Source organism: Octodon degus, unplaced genomic scaffold, assembly GCF_000260255.1.
Source record: "Octodon degus isolate 3935 unplaced genomic scaffold, OctDeg1.0 scaffold00085, whole genome shotgun sequence".
NCBI classification, from domain to species: Eukaryota; Metazoa; Chordata; class Mammalia; order Rodentia; family Octodontidae; genus Octodon; species Octodon degus.
In genome coordinates, this window is record NW_004524661.1 from 6,100,253 (window position 1) to 6,117,671 (window position 17,419).

At 48.3% G+C, this 17,419-nt stretch overlaps 1 protein-coding gene across 7 annotated transcripts in view; it reads right to left on the minus strand.

Annotated features, from left to right (window-relative positions):
• The window catches only part of Tenm2 (teneurin transmembrane protein 2), a 935,290-nt gene that overhangs the window by 3,505 nt on the left and 914,366 nt on the right, over positions 1 to 17,419 (minus strand). For all 7 annotated transcript variants that reach the window (XM_004637050.3, XM_004637048.2, XM_004637049.2 and 4 more), the window contains 3 exons: positions 12,046 to 12,342; positions 8,846 to 10,460; positions 186 to 316 (listed from right to left, as the gene is read on the minus strand). In XM_004637050.3, coding sequence (XP_004637107.1) covers positions 186 to 316; positions 8,846 to 10,460; positions 12,046 to 12,342 — 2,043 coding nt within the window. The remainder of the gene's footprint in view (positions 1 to 185; positions 317 to 8,845; positions 10,461 to 12,045; positions 12,343 to 17,419) is intronic.

Below are 17,419 nucleotides of genomic sequence, written 5' to 3' on the forward strand. Positions count from 1 at the left end.
TACGCACTGCAGAGGACAGATGGCAGCACTGGCATTCGCTTTCCTGGGAAGTCCCAATGTCACCTGCACCTTTTATACCCAGCCCCAGTGTTTTTTCCATGGACACCCACGTGGCTCCCACATGGTTCTGTTTGTGAGAGGGGCCAATGACAGTTCCTGAGTTCTTGGCGAGAACCTCCACTTACCTGTCCGTTCTCACTCGCCTGACTCTCTGACAGTTCATAGGGAGGAGGCACAAAGTACATTTTGGCTCTTGGGAAGCCAGGAATTATGTTGCTAAGCTGAAATCCAAACATCACGAGCCAGCTTTTCACATCTATTGTGGGAACAAAAATAAAGATTTCTGACATCAGGATGGATGGAAAGCTGCAGTGGAGCTTAAGAGCGAGAGAATAAAATGTGTGGTTGGGTATGGGTCCAAAGGGAGGGAGAGACAGGAAGACAATGAAGGTTTCGTGGATTTGGACCCAAAGGTCCCTTCTCTGCTTGACCAACAGAGACCTGCCCTGTCATGACTGAGAAGGCTAGTGACACATCTGGCTTCAGGTCTGCTGGCTGTGGGACTCTAAGTTCCTGGCCCTCCCTAAGCCTCAGGCTTCTCAGAGATGAACTGGGATCAATGGCATTGGGTTGGACCAAGGGAGAAAACCCACGCTAAGGACTTATTACAGTGCCCGGCATGTGGATCATGTAATTAGCATGAACTCCTTCCTGTGCCAGGTCTTTAAAGGAGTATCTATTCTGGGCCAGGCCAGATGTTAGAAGATAACATTGGAAAGATCCATGGTGACTACTATCCCTGAGTAGGGTGTAGGGCAGAGGCTGCTGCACCATGCTGGCTCAGCATAAGGTGTGATCTCAAGGGTTGGAAATGAAGGGATGCAGTTTTCAGGCTCTCGAAGCCCATTTCTCCAGGTCTCCTGCTCTCCAAAGAGAGCTCTGCATGCTCAGAGTTGGATGCCCTCAGGGCAAGGTCAAGTCCCTCCCAGTGGGAGATGTACCACCTGCCCCACACAGCTCCCCTAACTGGTCTAGGTAAGATGTCTCAGAGTAAGGCAGCCCCACCCAGGCCTCCTGGGATCCCTGTGGAGGTGAGGAGAGGCCTGGATGTGCAGTCCCTGAACATCTGCACCTTCACCAACATCACTGCCCGGGGCCTAGAGCTGACCTCATTACGTTCCCACTGTTGACATGCACCCCGGAGGTCATGCTGTGCACCCCTCCCTTTGCTGCCCCATCTCTGCCTCTCCCTAGGGTTTAAAATGCTTCCACTGGGTGCGCTGCACTTTGCTTCCTGACTTCAGTGTTTTCTCTGAAATTCTCTCTCCCCTGAGAACACTGATCTCCTTGCATATTCCTCAGGGGCCACTGGACCTGGCAGTGTCATGACCCTTGCTGTGGTCATTGGTGACACTTGGGCCATGCAACTGAAGCTTTTGAAGCTACTGTGAGCCCTTCATCTCTGATGTTTATTTATTTATATGTTTTTTAATTTGATACAGGGTCTCATTACGCAGTTCAGCCTCATAGTGATTCTCCTGTCTCAGCCTCCCTAGCACTGGGATTATAGGCGTGCACCACCACACCCGGTTTCCAGGCCAGCACAGTGTTCCCAGGGTTCCCAGGCTGGCACAGCATCTGATACTGAAGATCGATCTCAGGTCCTTGCACTTGTCAGGCAGGTGCTTAGACTGCTGAGCTATCTCCCCAGCCCCTCTGATGTGAATTAATTTTCACTGATTTCCTTAGACAGATAGTTGGTCTCACCAGCATCCTGGCCTCTTAGCTCCTTGGATGCTCATCAACCCACTCAGCTCTCAAGCCACACTCTGATGCTGTCATCCCCAGTACACAATGGTGGCTCCTCTCCCATTATCAATTTCATGCCCATCCTCCCTGACCACTGCCTCAACTCTTTCTAGCTTACTGTGTGTGTGTGTGTGTGTGTGTGTGTGTGTGTGTGTTACTGTATTTTTTTTTTTTTTGTATTTTTTTTAAGGAAGGGTCCACAGGGTGTTCAAGGTTTCACTACTAGATCAGACTCAGAGTGATCTGCCTGTTCACAGCCTCCTAACAGCTGGGATTACAGGTGCATGCCACCAGTCCCAGTCTCAATTGCCTGTCTCAGTGCGTCCTGGGGGCTGGGCTGGCATGGCAGGCAGGCCTGAGGATTGAACCCCCCAGCCCCTGCGCCTGCTTGCAGGCGCTTTAATCCACTGAGCTATTTGGCCAGCCTGGTACTGAATATTAAGGTGTTTGCACAGAGCTAAGTTTCTTCCTTTCTTTCTTCCTTCTGTGGACTTTTAATCTTGAAACAGGATCTGCTAAGTTGTTTGGGCTGGCTTTGAACTTACAGTACTCCTACCTCAGACCCCCAGAGTGCTAGGATTACAGGTGTGTACCCCACACTAGGCTTAGCTTACCCAATGCCCATGATCTGTTGATCTTCTCTGCCTCCCAGGACCTTCCACATGTCCAAAACTTTCTTCCTGGTTCTTTCTCTCCTCTTACCAAGTACACACTCCCTGGCCAATCACGAACGCTGCCCTCCGGGGTCTACTTTTCTCTCACTCCTTTTGGTCCTCAGGTGAGATCCCAGTGTTGGTTAAATCCCAACTTCCGCCTGATCCCATTTGCCCTTGTGCAGCTGAATGACTGCAGAAGGAAGTCACCACCACAAGACAGGCTCACTCCGAATCCCTCACCACAAAGCAAAGGCTGCCTGCCGATCTTGCTGCCCTGCCTGATCCTCGCATTCACCCAGCTGCCTTCCTGGGGAGCTCTGTGTCTCCTCACCTCTCTGAAAACCTCCAGCACCCACTTTTCCATCTTCCCTCCAGTGGGTGACCCTGTTCCATTTCCTGAGAAAACTGGGGCAGCCAGAGGAGGGTTCTCCTAAATTCCCATCACAGTGGCGGTGCTACTGCTACTCCCATGTGTGCATCCGGGCTCTGCTGCCTCCTGTTCTGACGGGCTGTGCCTCCACCTTCCGGGCTCGAGGTCTCTCTCACCCTCTCACCCACATCAGCTGGCTCCTCCCTCCTCGGTCCTGATACCTGGGAACATTTTCACTTTGGTCACTACTCCTTTTAGTAATACTATTTCCTTTTTACCCTTTACAAAAATCTCTCAAACTTTGCCTAATTTTCTACACTCAGTGTTTTCTATTCTTTCCCTCCCATTGTCTTTTTTTTTTTTTTTTAAAGACAGGGTCTTACTCTATAGTACAGAATGCAGGCTGGCCTCAAGCTTGCTGTTATCTTCCTACCTCAGCCTACTGACTGCTGGGATTATGAGTGCGTGCTACCAGTCCCAGCTTCCTGTGGTCTTTTTTTTTTTTTTTTTCAGATAGAGTCTTACTTTGTAGTTCAGGTTGGCCCTGAGCTATCTACATAGTGCAGTCTGGCCTCAAGTTCGTTGCGATCCTCCTGCCTCAGCCTCTCTATGCTAGGATTACAGGCATGCACTACCCCACCCAGCTTCCCATTGTCTTTTGAATCAGGCTTTTGTTGCCTCCACTGCACTGAGCCAACTCTGTCGAGGCCAGGAGTGACCTCCATGTTGCTAAGCAAGTCCCGTGCTGGTCAAGGACCTCATGTGACTTAACCTATCAGAAGCATGTGACAAGGGGAACATTCCTTCCTGCCTTTCTTCTTTTTCTTGGCTTTCTGGATACCGCATTCTCTCATGTTTTCTTCTCCCACCACAGCTGCTTTTTGTCCTTTCCTTTTGTCCTTTCCTCTTTGCCTCCTAATGTGGGAAAGCCCCAGACTCCTGCGTGAATTTCTTCCTAGCCTCAGCTGCATTTACAGAAAAGGTGACCTTTCCCAGCTTCAGCCCTGGTGCTCGCTCGCTCGTGGATGTGGATTCCAGGATCCCTAGCTGTGGCCCCACCCTGCACGCCGGACTGGGATTTCTAATTACATGTCCAACCCACCCTCTCCAAACTGAGCTCCTGGCTCTTCCCAAAGCTGCCCCACAGGTGGTTTTTCACCTCTTGGGTGAGGGCAGCTCTGTTCTTCCAACTATCAGACTTGGCTCCTGCTCACCAAATCCATCAGCAAAACTTTCCTTCTTAAGAGAATTGAGGTAACAATTGGATATCTATGGTCACCTTTCAAGATTTAAAAAAAAAAAAAAATCTAACTAGGGCTGGCCAGATAGCTCTGAGGACTGAAGTGCCTGCTTTGGCAGAGTGCAGTGGTCAGGGTTTGATCCCTGGCATGCTAGGCCGGCCCTGCGCCCGGGGCATGCTGAGTTGGTGATTGAGACTGGGTGTGGTGGTGGGTGCCTATAATCCCAGCATTTGGGAGGCTGAAAATAGGAGGATCACTATGAGTCTGATCTACACAATGAGACCTTGTAGACCCTGTACTAAATTAAAAAAAAAAAAATCTATCACCTGTACTATGATTGACTGATTGATTGAAAAACAAATTTGCCTTTGCACTCAGGGAAATCCACTTACAAAGGCACTCTCCATCCCTCCTGTATGTGAGAAAGTAGGCTCACTTGTTGCAGACATACAATAACTGTAAAATTTACACAAAGGAAACAAAGTCATGCAATTAAATTAAAGCACCATTTTGTTACCTGCTACTGAGGGAGCCTTAGACCTGCTGTCTCTGTTGAAAAGGGAGATTAGAAGTGTTAATGAGGTGTTTAATACACACCAGCATCAAGCAGGGGCTTTTTCTTCAACTGAATGGGAAGAATTAAGAAAGTACTGAGAGGGGACTGACTTTCCTCATCTGTGTTTCAGTGTCATTTAATACCTCCTCTGGATACCCAAGCAAATGCCCCCATCCTTCCCCAGGGATATGTGAGATTTCAGGAAAATTCTAGAAAAAGCCCACCCTCCTGGAGAACCCAAGAAGTCTTGTCCTTGGTGGACAATCTGTCGTTAGCTTTGTCCTTCAAGGAGTTCTTGCTGTAGTCTAGGATTCCCTCAGTGAGGAGAGAGGAGAGCTCCCCGGCTTTGAGACAGGGCTTTTAGCGATCACTCTGTGAACAGTGATAGTTTACGTCATTGACCTTTTTCTTTCCCTTCTCCTCCTCCATATGGCTTTCTTCTTTTCTTCTCCTTTCAAGTTTCTAACATGATTTTGCTTCTGTGCCTAAGCCTATTCAGAAATGTCTATTCAGGCTACTCATCTTGTCTTCCACTGCAGACACAGTTATTCTGCAGTCCCTGGTGCAGCCTGGTGACAGGCTCCTTGGGTTGGTGGTGGAGAGCCTGTGGCATGCACGCCACAGCAGCCTGCAGAGCCCTCCCTGTCGGAACATGGGCCAAGTTGCCCATCAGCTGAGCGGTGGATACTCAGGTTTAATTGCAGGGTCGGTACTTTGCAATGAGGAAGTGGTTTTGGGTTGCAGTTTGGGCACTTGTCCCTAGAAGGGGTGCCATCACTGCCCTAGAGCAGGTGCTATAAGGGAGTGAAACAGGTGAAAGCATTCATCCAAGTTTCCCAGCAAGTGATTGCTGAGGCCAGACACGGTGTTTCCAAGGTGGTCTAGGACAGGGCAGAGCTTGGGGCTGGGTGCAGGTCCAGGAATTTGGAGTTTCCTGTGATGCTACAGTTGAGGTCTTGGACATAGCAGTTTGAGGAGGAGTCTGTCCCCCAATCTATCTCTTACATGTTCTCCTCTAATAACTTTTCATTACAGATATATCAATCAACCTGCTAAAACTAACTATGAAAACTAGCTGAAAATGCAGGCTCCTTTAGAGTTCATAGGTGGGAGGAGAAGCACTCATTCCCCCTCCACCTGCTCATGGCAGTGGTGCTGGGGCCCTAGTGTGGGTGTCTTTGTGTACCTGTGTCACCCATCTTCTGGCCAGTTTTCTCTGCACCTGCATGCTGGCTGGGCAAACACAAATCTTCCCGTGTCGGAAGCTGTCACTTGCATTCAGAGAACTTTTCAAACAGCAATAGCTTTCCGGGTGCAAGAGAGGAGGGAAGGTTCTGTTCTTTCCATTCCTCCCAACTACATCTTAATTACCTCTTCCATTTAAACTGTGAGCAGCAAGTTCAACTACTCTGTTAGTCTCCTAAGTGGCAAATTAAGACTAAATTAGATGGGGTTTACCAATGAGCCAGCGCTGGAGCACAGGAGGATGGTTTGGTGTTCTTAGCATCAATTCACTTGCCAGAGGTCATCTCGTGGTCAACAGGTGGCACCAGGTGTGGGCTGGGCCTGGCCTGGCTCCCTCTTCTGCCTGGTTCTCTTCCTTCAATGGCCAACTCCAGGCAGCAGCTGTGTGCATGCTGCTTCTCGGATACAACCCTTCATTTTAGATGTTTTCCTAATGGCTTTCAGGATTCAGTGTGGTTGGACTCAGTTCAAATTGATTGGATTCCCATGCACTGAGACTGAAGGAAGTGCTGGAGTGAGGAAAGCCATCTTGCTATTCAGAAAGCCCTGCTAATTTTCGTTTTCTTTCTGTAGGGCGGCAGGGAGGTAGCTGAGGGAGTGGTGAGGTTGACTGTGTCCTGTGCATGATTTTGTGTAGGTCTTGATAGCAGCAATATCTGCTCAGCCCACTCTAGGGTTTTTATTTGCCTCCAACTGACTCATTCTGAGGTGTCCAGGACCAAGCAAGCCTCTGGAAGCACACTGCAGGGGGCAGGATTCTCCACTCTGGTTGAGATGGACCCAGGCAGCCTCCCTATTCACCCTGCTTCCTCTCCAATTCATAAAGGTCTAAACCTAGGTGCTACCTGCTCAGAAAGGCCTTCTGCAATCACTCTAAATGAGGGCGATATGTCCCATCATTCTCTTTCTAATCCCTTATCCTATTTTATGTATCTTCATCGTACTTGTCACCTGATCTCTTGGTGCATTTCAGGAGAGGCACTTTAATTTGAAATTGCAGAAGGTTGGGAGACGAAAGTCATGCTAAGCCCCGGGGCAGAGATCCACAGTCCCCTGAGGAGATGTGGGGAGGAGGGACAGAGGAGACAGCCTGGCCATAGTCCCTGGGCACAAAGGGTCCTAGATGCTTCTGCTAGCAAGGACACAAAGTCACTCTGGAAGCTATGACACTTGTCAGTGAAACACCACATGACATGAGCCTGTTGTTGGCTCATGTTTGTTTCTGCTGTGGGAGACACTGAGGACAACATGTGCTCCAGGTAGCTGCTGCTTCACTTTCAGCCTTGGGAGAGGGACAAGTGAGCCCTGCTTGCTTGAGTGTTGATGCCTACATGGCCCATACTCAGAAGCTGTGAGTTTCCCAGAACTTGGGTGACCTTGGACTTAGGGTTTGGTTTCCAATGTTGCTTTTCTATGTAGTGCATTACTAGGTTAGGTGGTTCTCCTTTGGTCACTCTGGATCCATCCCTACATCATCATGTGACTCCTCTGCTCACTTCCTATGGACAGGAATTCTGCCCTGCTCCCTACTGCATCCTTTGTACTTAGTACATGTAAGACAGTCCTAGTATGGTATGTACTACAAGGATGAGTAGATGGAAGGAAGGATGGTAGGATGGGCAAATGTATAGGGAAACCTTGTTTCACCAGTGCTCACTTTTCATGGAGAAGAGCACCATTTGCCCTCTATGGCTCTCCTTTCACCCTCTTTTTCAAGGTTCCTAATCTTTTTGACTTGTCCTTCAGTCTGAGCCAACCTAGACCCTATTCCTTCTTCAGGCCCAGTTGGACATGGGCTCTGATACATGGTAACAAGTCTTCCAAATTAAGATTCATATCACACACATGTGCCAACACACACAGACCCTTGAGAGAAAGGTGTTTGTCTTTTTCACTGTTGCATCTCCAGAATCTGCTTTTTGAAAAATAAACAGGCACCTATCTAGTAGAACATACTTAATTTTGCTTTGCAACATTGCTGATTCTCTCTGTCTCTGTCTCTGTCTCTCTCTCTATTCTACAGGCAAGCCTCTGGAAGTCAGGAAGTGGGTTCACCTCAATACCTGTGCTAACTCATTGCTTTGCTAGGAATGACAGTGGTTTGTACCCTAAGCAGATATCATTTCATGAATATCTACTGTCTCAGTGCCAGGGGCCAGTTTTACTTATATAAGTTGATTACTTCTCATAATTGATCTATGCAATGGCTTTACCAGCACCTTTGTATAGAAGAAATGAACTCAGAGACATTGCATAGCTAGTCTGCCACTCCTCGTCATAGGTGTACTTGGTGCGGTTGGCATAGGGCCCCAGTTTTAGCTTCCGCTTGATTACCCTGCCCATACTGTCATACTGTACTGTCATCTAGTACATCTCATACTGGACCTCCCTGATGCTCCCATGAGTGTCAAAGTGTTTGCTCAGGGTCATCACAGCAGTGGTGATGATCTGATTGATGTCATAATAGATGACTCCAAACTTGCCAAAGTGTTCCACTTTACCAGAAATCTCATCATAGTGGTAGAGGTCAACTGGAAGGGGTGTCTCACTTATGACAGGTTTGATACTTGCGATCCGGAAGTTGTCATGATAGGTATAGTCAAAGGATGGATGGATATTGGTTTATAAATGGAAGACAGAAAATTTGAACTGGATCTTTCTAATACTAGAATTCCATTCTTTCTCCATCTCTTAAGCATACTTCTTCTGTTGGGGTAGGAATGGGTCTTATAATAAACAATATTTCAGTGGAATAAACTTGTAATGGCCAGGAAATCTTCAGAAAGAACTGGTGACTGCCCTTTTTTCTGTCCCTCTACTTTTCTAGACACTGTCCTGCTGTCAGCTGCACTGGTTCATGGTGTTCTCCCACCATTTAACATCAGCTCTTCCTTCCAAGTTCCCATCAGTCTACCAAGATGACCACCCCGTGGGAGGCACTGCCCAACTAAGGCTGCACAACCCTTACCTGTCACGTAGTTCTTCAAATCCAGCTCGTTGCTGAGAGGATTGTTGCTCTTGAACATATATAGGTTAAAGGGGGCTGGCTCCTTGCCCACATTTTTCCACATGGTGTAGTCCGGGGAGGTCCATCGTCCTGCCAGCACATCATAATCACGCTGAGTAAAGTGGACCAGCTTGGTTAGGGGGTCATAGAGCCCCCCGTGGAAGCCAATGACCATCTGGAAGTCAGGGTTGGAGTCATAGTAGATCTCCCCATAGGCTGTGTACTGCAACTGCTTGATCATGAGTCCATTGATACTGAACACTGCCAGTGGTGTCCCTGTGTTATCTGATGCGACATAGTACTCCTCCCCACTGCTGCTCTCCATGGCAAAGAGGTGACCCTGGAGGTCATAGTACAGTGAGGTGATTTCTGAGTTGGAGTGATTGTAGACATGGGTGATGCGCGTTGGGTTGTGGAGGTCAGAGTAGAAGTACTGCAAATGGTGGCCCAGGTTGGTCTTATAAGACGCACGCCGTCCCACGCCATCATAGCGGTACTGGACACTCCAACCACTGGCCTTGTTGTATGCTTTGGTGAGGAGGCCCTTGGAGTTGTATTCAAAGATGTCCGCACCTCGCTGGCACAGATAGCCATCGTCATCAATTTTGTACTGCACATCACCTAGTCGGGTGATTCGATCCCGCAGGTCATAGCGCAAGGGCATGAGGCGCACACTATTGCCAGGGTTCAGCAAGTGTAGGTTCCCGTTGAGGTCATAACTGTAGCGCCAGGTGGGGCGGTCATTGACGGCCACGCTCTGCAGCTGCCCGTCCCCATCATAGTCATAGGTGTACTTGGTGGTGTTGGCATAGGGCCCCAGTTTTAGCTCCCGCTTGATCACCCTGCCCATACTGTCATACTGCACTGTCATCCAGTACATGAGGGAACGGAACATCTCATACTGGACCTCCTTGATGCGCCCATGGGTGTCAAAGTGTTTGCTCAGGGTCATCACAGCAGTGGTGATGATCTGATTGATGTCATAATAGATGACTCCAAACTTGCCAAAGTGTTCCACTTTGCCAGAAATCTCATCATAGCGATAGAGGTCAACTGGAAGGGGTGTCTCACTTATGACAGGTTTGATACTTGCGATTCGGAAGCTGTTGTCATGATAGGTATAGTCAAACCTGGCATTGATCATGCCTTCCTCTGAGAACCTGTAGATCTGCTTGTCCACCAGAGGGCCAATCTTCCGGTATCGGATCGTGCAGGAGAAGCCCCCACTTTGGAGGTTGACCATCTTCAAAACACCAGTGGTCTCATCATACCCAAAGGTGACAGCAGTACTGTCATAGACAATCTCTGATAGCTTAGAGAGTTTTCCATACTTGTAGAACACCTGGCGTCCAGTGCCCAGAAAGGATGTCTTCAGGATGCGGCCGTCATCGCTGTAGTCAAAGATGACTGAAGCGTTGCTTTCAGGCGGGTTATAAATGTTGCGGATGTAGCCGATGGAGGTGTGTGTGGACATGCTGTGCCGGGCGACACTGGGCATGGTGACAGCATGGAGACGCTCAGAGGAATCATACTCAAATATGTACTGACGTTGACTCTGAAGCAGGAGGACCATGGACTGGGGGAAGGAAAAGGGAATGAAACATGTGAGTTGGCTGTGGCACTCAGGACAGTTTATCCCATCTCCTCATGTCAATTTAAAAGTCATGTAAACGGCAAGCTAGACCAGAGATTACAGACTCCTGTCCCTGGGCATAGCAATTCTGATGGAGCACGGCGGTTGCCTAGAGGAGCACCTTTTAAACTAATCATATTTGATCTCATTTGGGAGCTTTGGGAAGCCTGGGAGCCTGCATTGGCAACAAGTTTCCAGGGGACAGGGACAGGCGTGAGACTACACCTCACAGTGTGCAGGGTATGCAGGACCAAGAAGAGGGGCAAAGATTGCTGTGGCTCAATAATAAAGAATCCCAAGACTGTGGCAGAACTAACTGCCACTGACCCAACCAGAGAGGGTGTGACACTCATACTATTTTTTTTTTTTTTGTTCCCTCTTATTAAGCCTAAGAGAGGGCTAGTCAGATAGCTCAGTGGACTAAGTGCCTGCTTAGGCAAGCTCAGGGACTGGGGCTTGATCCCCAGCACCACATGCCACGCTGGCCCCAATGCCCGGGTGCACTGAGCCTGTGACTGAGTCCAGACATGGTGGAGCACTCCTGCAATCCTAGCACTGGGGAGGCTGAAAACAGGAGGATCACTACGCGTCTGGGCTGCATAGTGAGACCCTGTACAAAGGAAAAAAAAAATTAAATCTAAGAGAAAGCACACCCTCCACTCAAAAGTTACTGTGAGGTGTAATCCAGAATCATCCATTCTTTGGGAAAGAAGGGGCATCGACTAGAAGCAAATAGGGGACTGCTGCCTCCCCTGGCCGCCCACGCCAGTATTTTGTGGTGTGATGGGGACAGTGCTGGTGCAGATGTCTTGCCAAGGGCAGCAGCTTTGTCTGCCATCACCATGCCTGAGTGGTGAGGAAGGAGAAAAGGAGCTGTGCTTAGGAAAGCCTATGTGACAGGCCGGGCTGTGTAGGCCCCTGGCCAGCGACTGGGTGGTGGGGGCAGCCTCTGACAGTCCTGGACGTGCCCACAAGGGACCTCTTCTTGCTGCTGGTCCACCCTAATCTCTTGGTAACAGGAAGCCTTGAATTTGGCACTTTCAGACACAAACATGACATGGAGTGATTCCCCTGGCTGGCGGAGCCGAGGGGCCGAGGGGGAGGTGTTGCTCTGCCGGCTCAAGGCTTAGGCAGACTTCCCTAGCCTGATGGCTTAATTTAGGGCAAGGCAGAAATGAGTCACTGCGTTTCCAATTCATAAGCAATGATTAGCTTGCTGCCAGTGGGATGATTCTGTCCGCTTCAACATCACCTTTTTTTTTTGGAATAAAATCAGAAAATCCATCCTTTTTTGCCATTACTGAGCGTCTAGCACTTTTTTTTTCTTTTAATGGTAATAGTGACGAGCTATGAGTAACATTTTCCTTCAGAATTTTTCCCCTCCAGTGAGAGTGGGGGCGCGAGGAGCCCTTGCAGAGCCAAAGCAAAGATGTTAAAATGTCTCAGGGCCAAGAATATCAGGTGAGCTCCAGACAGGCAGCAGAGATGCCAGGAAGCCCTGGGGGACCATGGGGACATGGCCACTCACCTTGTCAAGGTAGGAGTAGCTCCACACCTTCCCGTCGGCGAACATGCGGGACACGATGCGGCCCTGCTTGTCGATGTCTGTCCTCTCACTCATGGCCCCACGTTGGAGGCCGGCCAGGCGCCCGTTGAAGAAGTAGGAGACGTTGACGGCTGCCAGCCCACTGCTGGGGAGCCAGAGGAAGGGGCGGCCCACCTGGTCATAAATGATCCTCAGGGTGAACTTCCGGTGATCATCATAGATCTTTTCTGTCCGAATATTCCTGTCATAGTCGATGGACAAGAGGTTTCTTCCGTGGACCTAGGAAAACATAACAGGCCTGCTTTGAAAGACCCCACCCAGGTGTCTGTGGAGGATAGGGCAGGCAGGATCAACGTGCGATGGAGAAAGGCAGAACCCTGACATTATTTAGAATGTTGCTTTCTAAACTTCAACACTGTGACACACATAGAAAATAGCTACATTTATATAGTGCATTAAGTACAGAAAATAGGCTGCTTAGGGTTGGATGAGCCAATCCAGACATGGCCACAAGCAGTCAGGTTGTGCAGGGTACAATGACAAGGGATGCTATCATGCTATAGAAAGTGTCAGTTGTGAAAACCGTAGTGCACAAATTCCACAACCACACACAATAGGTCAGGACCTAAGGGTTTTGACAGATGTGTCTCTCCACCCTGGGGACAAGATCATTTGCATACTATAAGCCTTTTTGCCACATTATCAGCTGTGAAGCTAATGACCTTTAAGAACAGGGGCAATAATTTCTCATGAAATTTCACATAAAGGTACCTAAGAGCGTAAGGAAGAGAACTTAGGAATTCATGTTAGGCAGAGATCTGGGAGCATAAAGACTCATGTCAATGTAAACTCCTTTATTTCAGATACTGAGTGGACAGTCTTGCTGCTCTCACAGATTCAAGGCACCAGCAGGGACCCCGCTGCCAGGCTGGGGATTCCAGCAAAGGAAGAGACTGCCTGAGTTGGAGTTGAAAGGAACAGGGGAACACATCCAGACACAATTTAATATTTATTTAGGAGTTGATCTGATGAGAGCAGAAAGGCTGTCCCAGAAGGCAAGGCTGGGAGACTCAGACTCTCGTTAGGGGCAAAGGAGGGGGACTCTGGAGGCTCAGCGAGCCCTGAGCGGACGGCTGCATGTGAATGAAATGAAGCCGACCCATCCAGACTCTTACAACATAATTGACTGCAAATCCAGACGTCCCTGGGGTGGCTGCTGGAAGCGAGGGAGGGTGTAAACAGGCAGAAGGAGGAGACTCCAGAGATGCTGCTCCCTCCTCTCCTTACCCTAATCATTGGCTGCACTTCTCGGTGATGGCGATGGGTCCTGAGGGGAACCACACTGAGGGCTCACGCACACTGGCACCTTTGAGGACCTCGCCTCCCCTGCTGGAGTTGATGCTCACAGAGACCATGTGACAAGGGCAGAAACCGAACATGAAACAGACGCGGCACAGCTTGCTCAAGGTCACACGGAGTAGAGCGGGAGGGCTGGTCTGCAGTTTAGATCTTCGTTTTTCAACCAGATAACCTCTTAGACATTGAAATATCTCAAAAGTTGACTAAAGTGCAAGGTATTTCCACACCCTCGAGGACTCCACATAGCAGCTTATGGGAAGACTAGGAACAATTCTAACACCATAGATATTTGCATTTTGTAGAACAGCTTTGTGCTCAGCTCAAGGGCTATATTTCTTGTCCTCCTTTGAGGATGGTGGCCTTTAGGAGATGTAAGTGGTATTGTTAGCTGGGCATATCTCTAAAGGAAGCTGACTAATTTGAGAAGTAGGGAACCTGTCCTTCTGCCCACCTTCCTTTTTTTGGTGGTATCAGGGATTGAACTCAGGACCTTGCCAGGCAAGCACTTATTCCACTGAGCTATCTCCCTGGCCCCCTCTGCCCACCTTCATACCTTTCCTAGGTGATATGTGCATGGAATTGGCAGATCCAGCATTTATATTGTGAATATGAGGTGATTTTTGAGGGTAGAAACCTGCAGGTTAATGTGTCTTACACACACAAAAAAATGCTTAGGTTCTAGCTGATCCAGGACTCTTCAATGGCCATGCCTAGTCCTACACAAAGCTTACTCAAGCCTTTGTAGAGGTCCTAAGGAAATAGTAAGTGTGTATCTTGTTTAAACCTGTATTAGTTCTAATCTGTTACCAGCAATTGAAAGTAATCTAAATTCATACATGTATCTAACACTATCATAGGCGTGGTGCTAGGTACTTTACAAATTGATCTCATTTTACTTATGCATTTATTTAATTATTTAATTATTTATTTTTTTTGCAGAACCAGGTATTGAACTCAGGCCCTTGCGCTTGCCAGGCAAGCACTTATTCTATTGAGCCATCTCTTTGGCCCCCTGTATTTATTTTTTTGGTACCGGGGATTGAACTCAGGATCTTACTCTTGCTAGGAGGCACTCATACTGCTGAGCCATCTTCCTGGTGACTGATTTCATTTTAAATTCTTCTTCTTTTTTAAAAAAATTTTATTTATTTATTTATTTATTTATTTATTTATTTATTTATTTTGTGTGTGGCCAGCTCAGTCCACCTGGGGGCGGGGCTGGCTGGTATGTGGTGCTGGGGGATTGAACTGCAGTCCTTGTGCTTTGCTAAGCTTGTTCTAAGTAGGTGCTTTAGACCACTGAGCCATCTCACCAGCCCCTCATTTTAAATTCTTATAGTTTGTGTAGAAAGTATTTTACAAAGGGGTGACCAAACTCAGAGGGATCCCACAGCCATACAACCACATGAGTCCTCAAGCCACTACTGTTTCTGCAGAGTACTACCAAAGGGACAAGGATGGAATATTTAGAAATGAGGCTGCATCAAAGCATAGGGAAAGGCATGCAGGTCCTGCGTTCTTGGGGTCCTGCGGAAACCCAGCTGGAAGGATCAGGGACTCAGTCGTGGTCACTGGGAGGAACACTCCAGGGGCCGAAGAAGCAAGGACGCAAGCTGATGCTATCACAGTCGTTGGGGATCTCACTCCCAAATCAGTCACCACTTTCAATGTGAAACACAAGCTGATGGCTGAGAAGATTGCTTCCTCCACAAACAGAAATTTGGCCATAAGGAGTTTCTTCATTTGGACAAGCATGGAAGGCTGCCCAGTTTCTTGGGCCCAAGTGTTTAAGAGCTTCAGCGAAGGGCTTCTTCAGCCTCTTATGAGCTGAACGAATGCTATGATGACAGCGCAAGAGGATTGTCAGGGCTCTGCGAGGTACCTGCTGATGACTCCCCACTGTCTTTACCTACTTCCTGGCCTCTTCCCTGCCATCTCCTGTCCTCCCCCTCTTCCCTTTTGCTTCTCTTCACAGGTATTGTAGGCCCCACAGTGCGCCGTCTCTCTTAGGCTGCTCATCTCTGCCAGTGGTGCCATTCACAAGTCTGTGCCATAGCCAGGACTCCTGTCACCCTTATTTTATGCAGAAGATGTGGACAATTGTGAGCCACTCAGCCTGACACTTGCAGCAAGGGGAGGAGCCCTGAGCCAGTCCTCCTCTCTCCTAGGCTGGCTCCTAGGCTGGGTCAGGGCTGTGACCTACGGGCCTCTGGGGAGCTGTAAAGCCCCTGGAAGGCTCTCAGAATACTGCTGTCAGGCTCACCCTCCACCTGCTGGATCAGCCCCTGGGAACAGGGGCTGTGGGCTTGCTGACTTAACAGCCCCCGGGTGATTCTGATGGGAACTCTTGGTTAAAATACTCATTGTAGGAAGAAGGTCCTACCCTATCTTCATTTACCTGGAAAGGACCAACAGGCAAATTGCATATATAACCATAATAGGACCACATGGATTATATACGTGCATATGTGTACTCTCAGGAAAACAACCAGCATTGATCCCTGGTACAAAAAAAGCAAAACAAACAAACAAAAAAACCCAACCAAACAACAACAACAAAAACCTACTACATACACTGACATGTAGCTCATGGATAGTCCTGACTATTATGGCAATACCACTAATATCTGAGGATGCCAAGATTACAGAAAGACAAAATACCAGGCAAATGCTGAGTAGCCCTAATGCTACTACGGAGAGCTGATGAGACCTCTTACCTCTGGCCGGGGTACACCAACTATTAAAAAAAGTAGTGCCAGTCATTAGCTATTAGCTATTGATCACAGGGAGGGTTTTCACTCCCAAATTTACCATGTTCTTAGGAACAGGATTTATGACATCACTGGTTGGAATTAACTTTTTTGTTTTCTTTCAAACAGGGCCTCACCATGTAGTCCAGGCTGGCCTTGAACTCATTAAGTAGCCCAGGCTGCCCCCAAACTCTTGGCAATCCTCCTGCCCCAGCCTCCCAAGTATTGGAATTACACATGTGTGCCACCACACCTAGCTCTAGTGTTAACTTCACATTTCACTGAAATGTGAAATTTCTATAAAAGGCCCAATCCTTTTAATAATTAAATATAATAAATTCATTGAAAGATGAGCAAAGAGTTCAGGACTCTTGTGTAATCTAATAAAAAATATCTAATTATAAGGGGGCCGTGCAGAAGGAGGCGGCACTGTGGCTGTGGGGAGTGAGGCGGTGCACAGTCCAGTGGGCTTGTGGGGCATTTGGTGGGTGCCTGCCCCCCAGTTAGACCACGCAGGAGCTTTAATTTAGCCGTACTGTTCTCTTATTCTGAATTAAATTACCCATCTAGCAATATTTAAATTAACCTTGAGGCTTCCTGGAGAACATAAAAGTTATTTTGAATTATTTTCACTGCCAGGATCAGCACAATTCCCTTCCCAGCCAGCTCGGTAGGAATTCAGCGATAGAGAAACCAATTTTTAAATTAATACAATTTTGTGTTTGTAAGGAAGCCATTATTTTTAATTATCGGGCATTTTCCTCAGCCTGGCTTCCCCAGTTAATAAAACTCAGCTATTTAGCATGGTTTTTATTTTTGCAGAGGGCAGACGCTGGGAAGCGGTTTCCCCTGAGGAATTTCCCCCCAGAATGTTTTGATCTCACCAAGCACACGCCTGTCATGAGGAGGCTCATAAAAAACCCAGAGAAAAGGAAACGCTGTCGTCAAAATGGCCCTGCTGGGCCTATAACGGGTGACTCTAACTTAGCTCTGGGGGCAATGGCAGGAGCTGGTGATTTGAGAAACACCAAGGAGGAAATTACACAGGGCTGGATCCCCTCCAGGAAGTAGAATTGTGGCGCAGCAGGAGAGGCTTTGGTTAGACGCGCAGAAGAACCCTTGTGCCCGTTCTGCTTGGAGCGTGGGAAATCCAACAAGACAGTGAGGGAGGTCAGGAGATTCTCTCATGTTTAAAGGCAGAAGTGCCCGCCATGGAGAGTGGAGCCAGGCACTTACCCAGAGGAAAA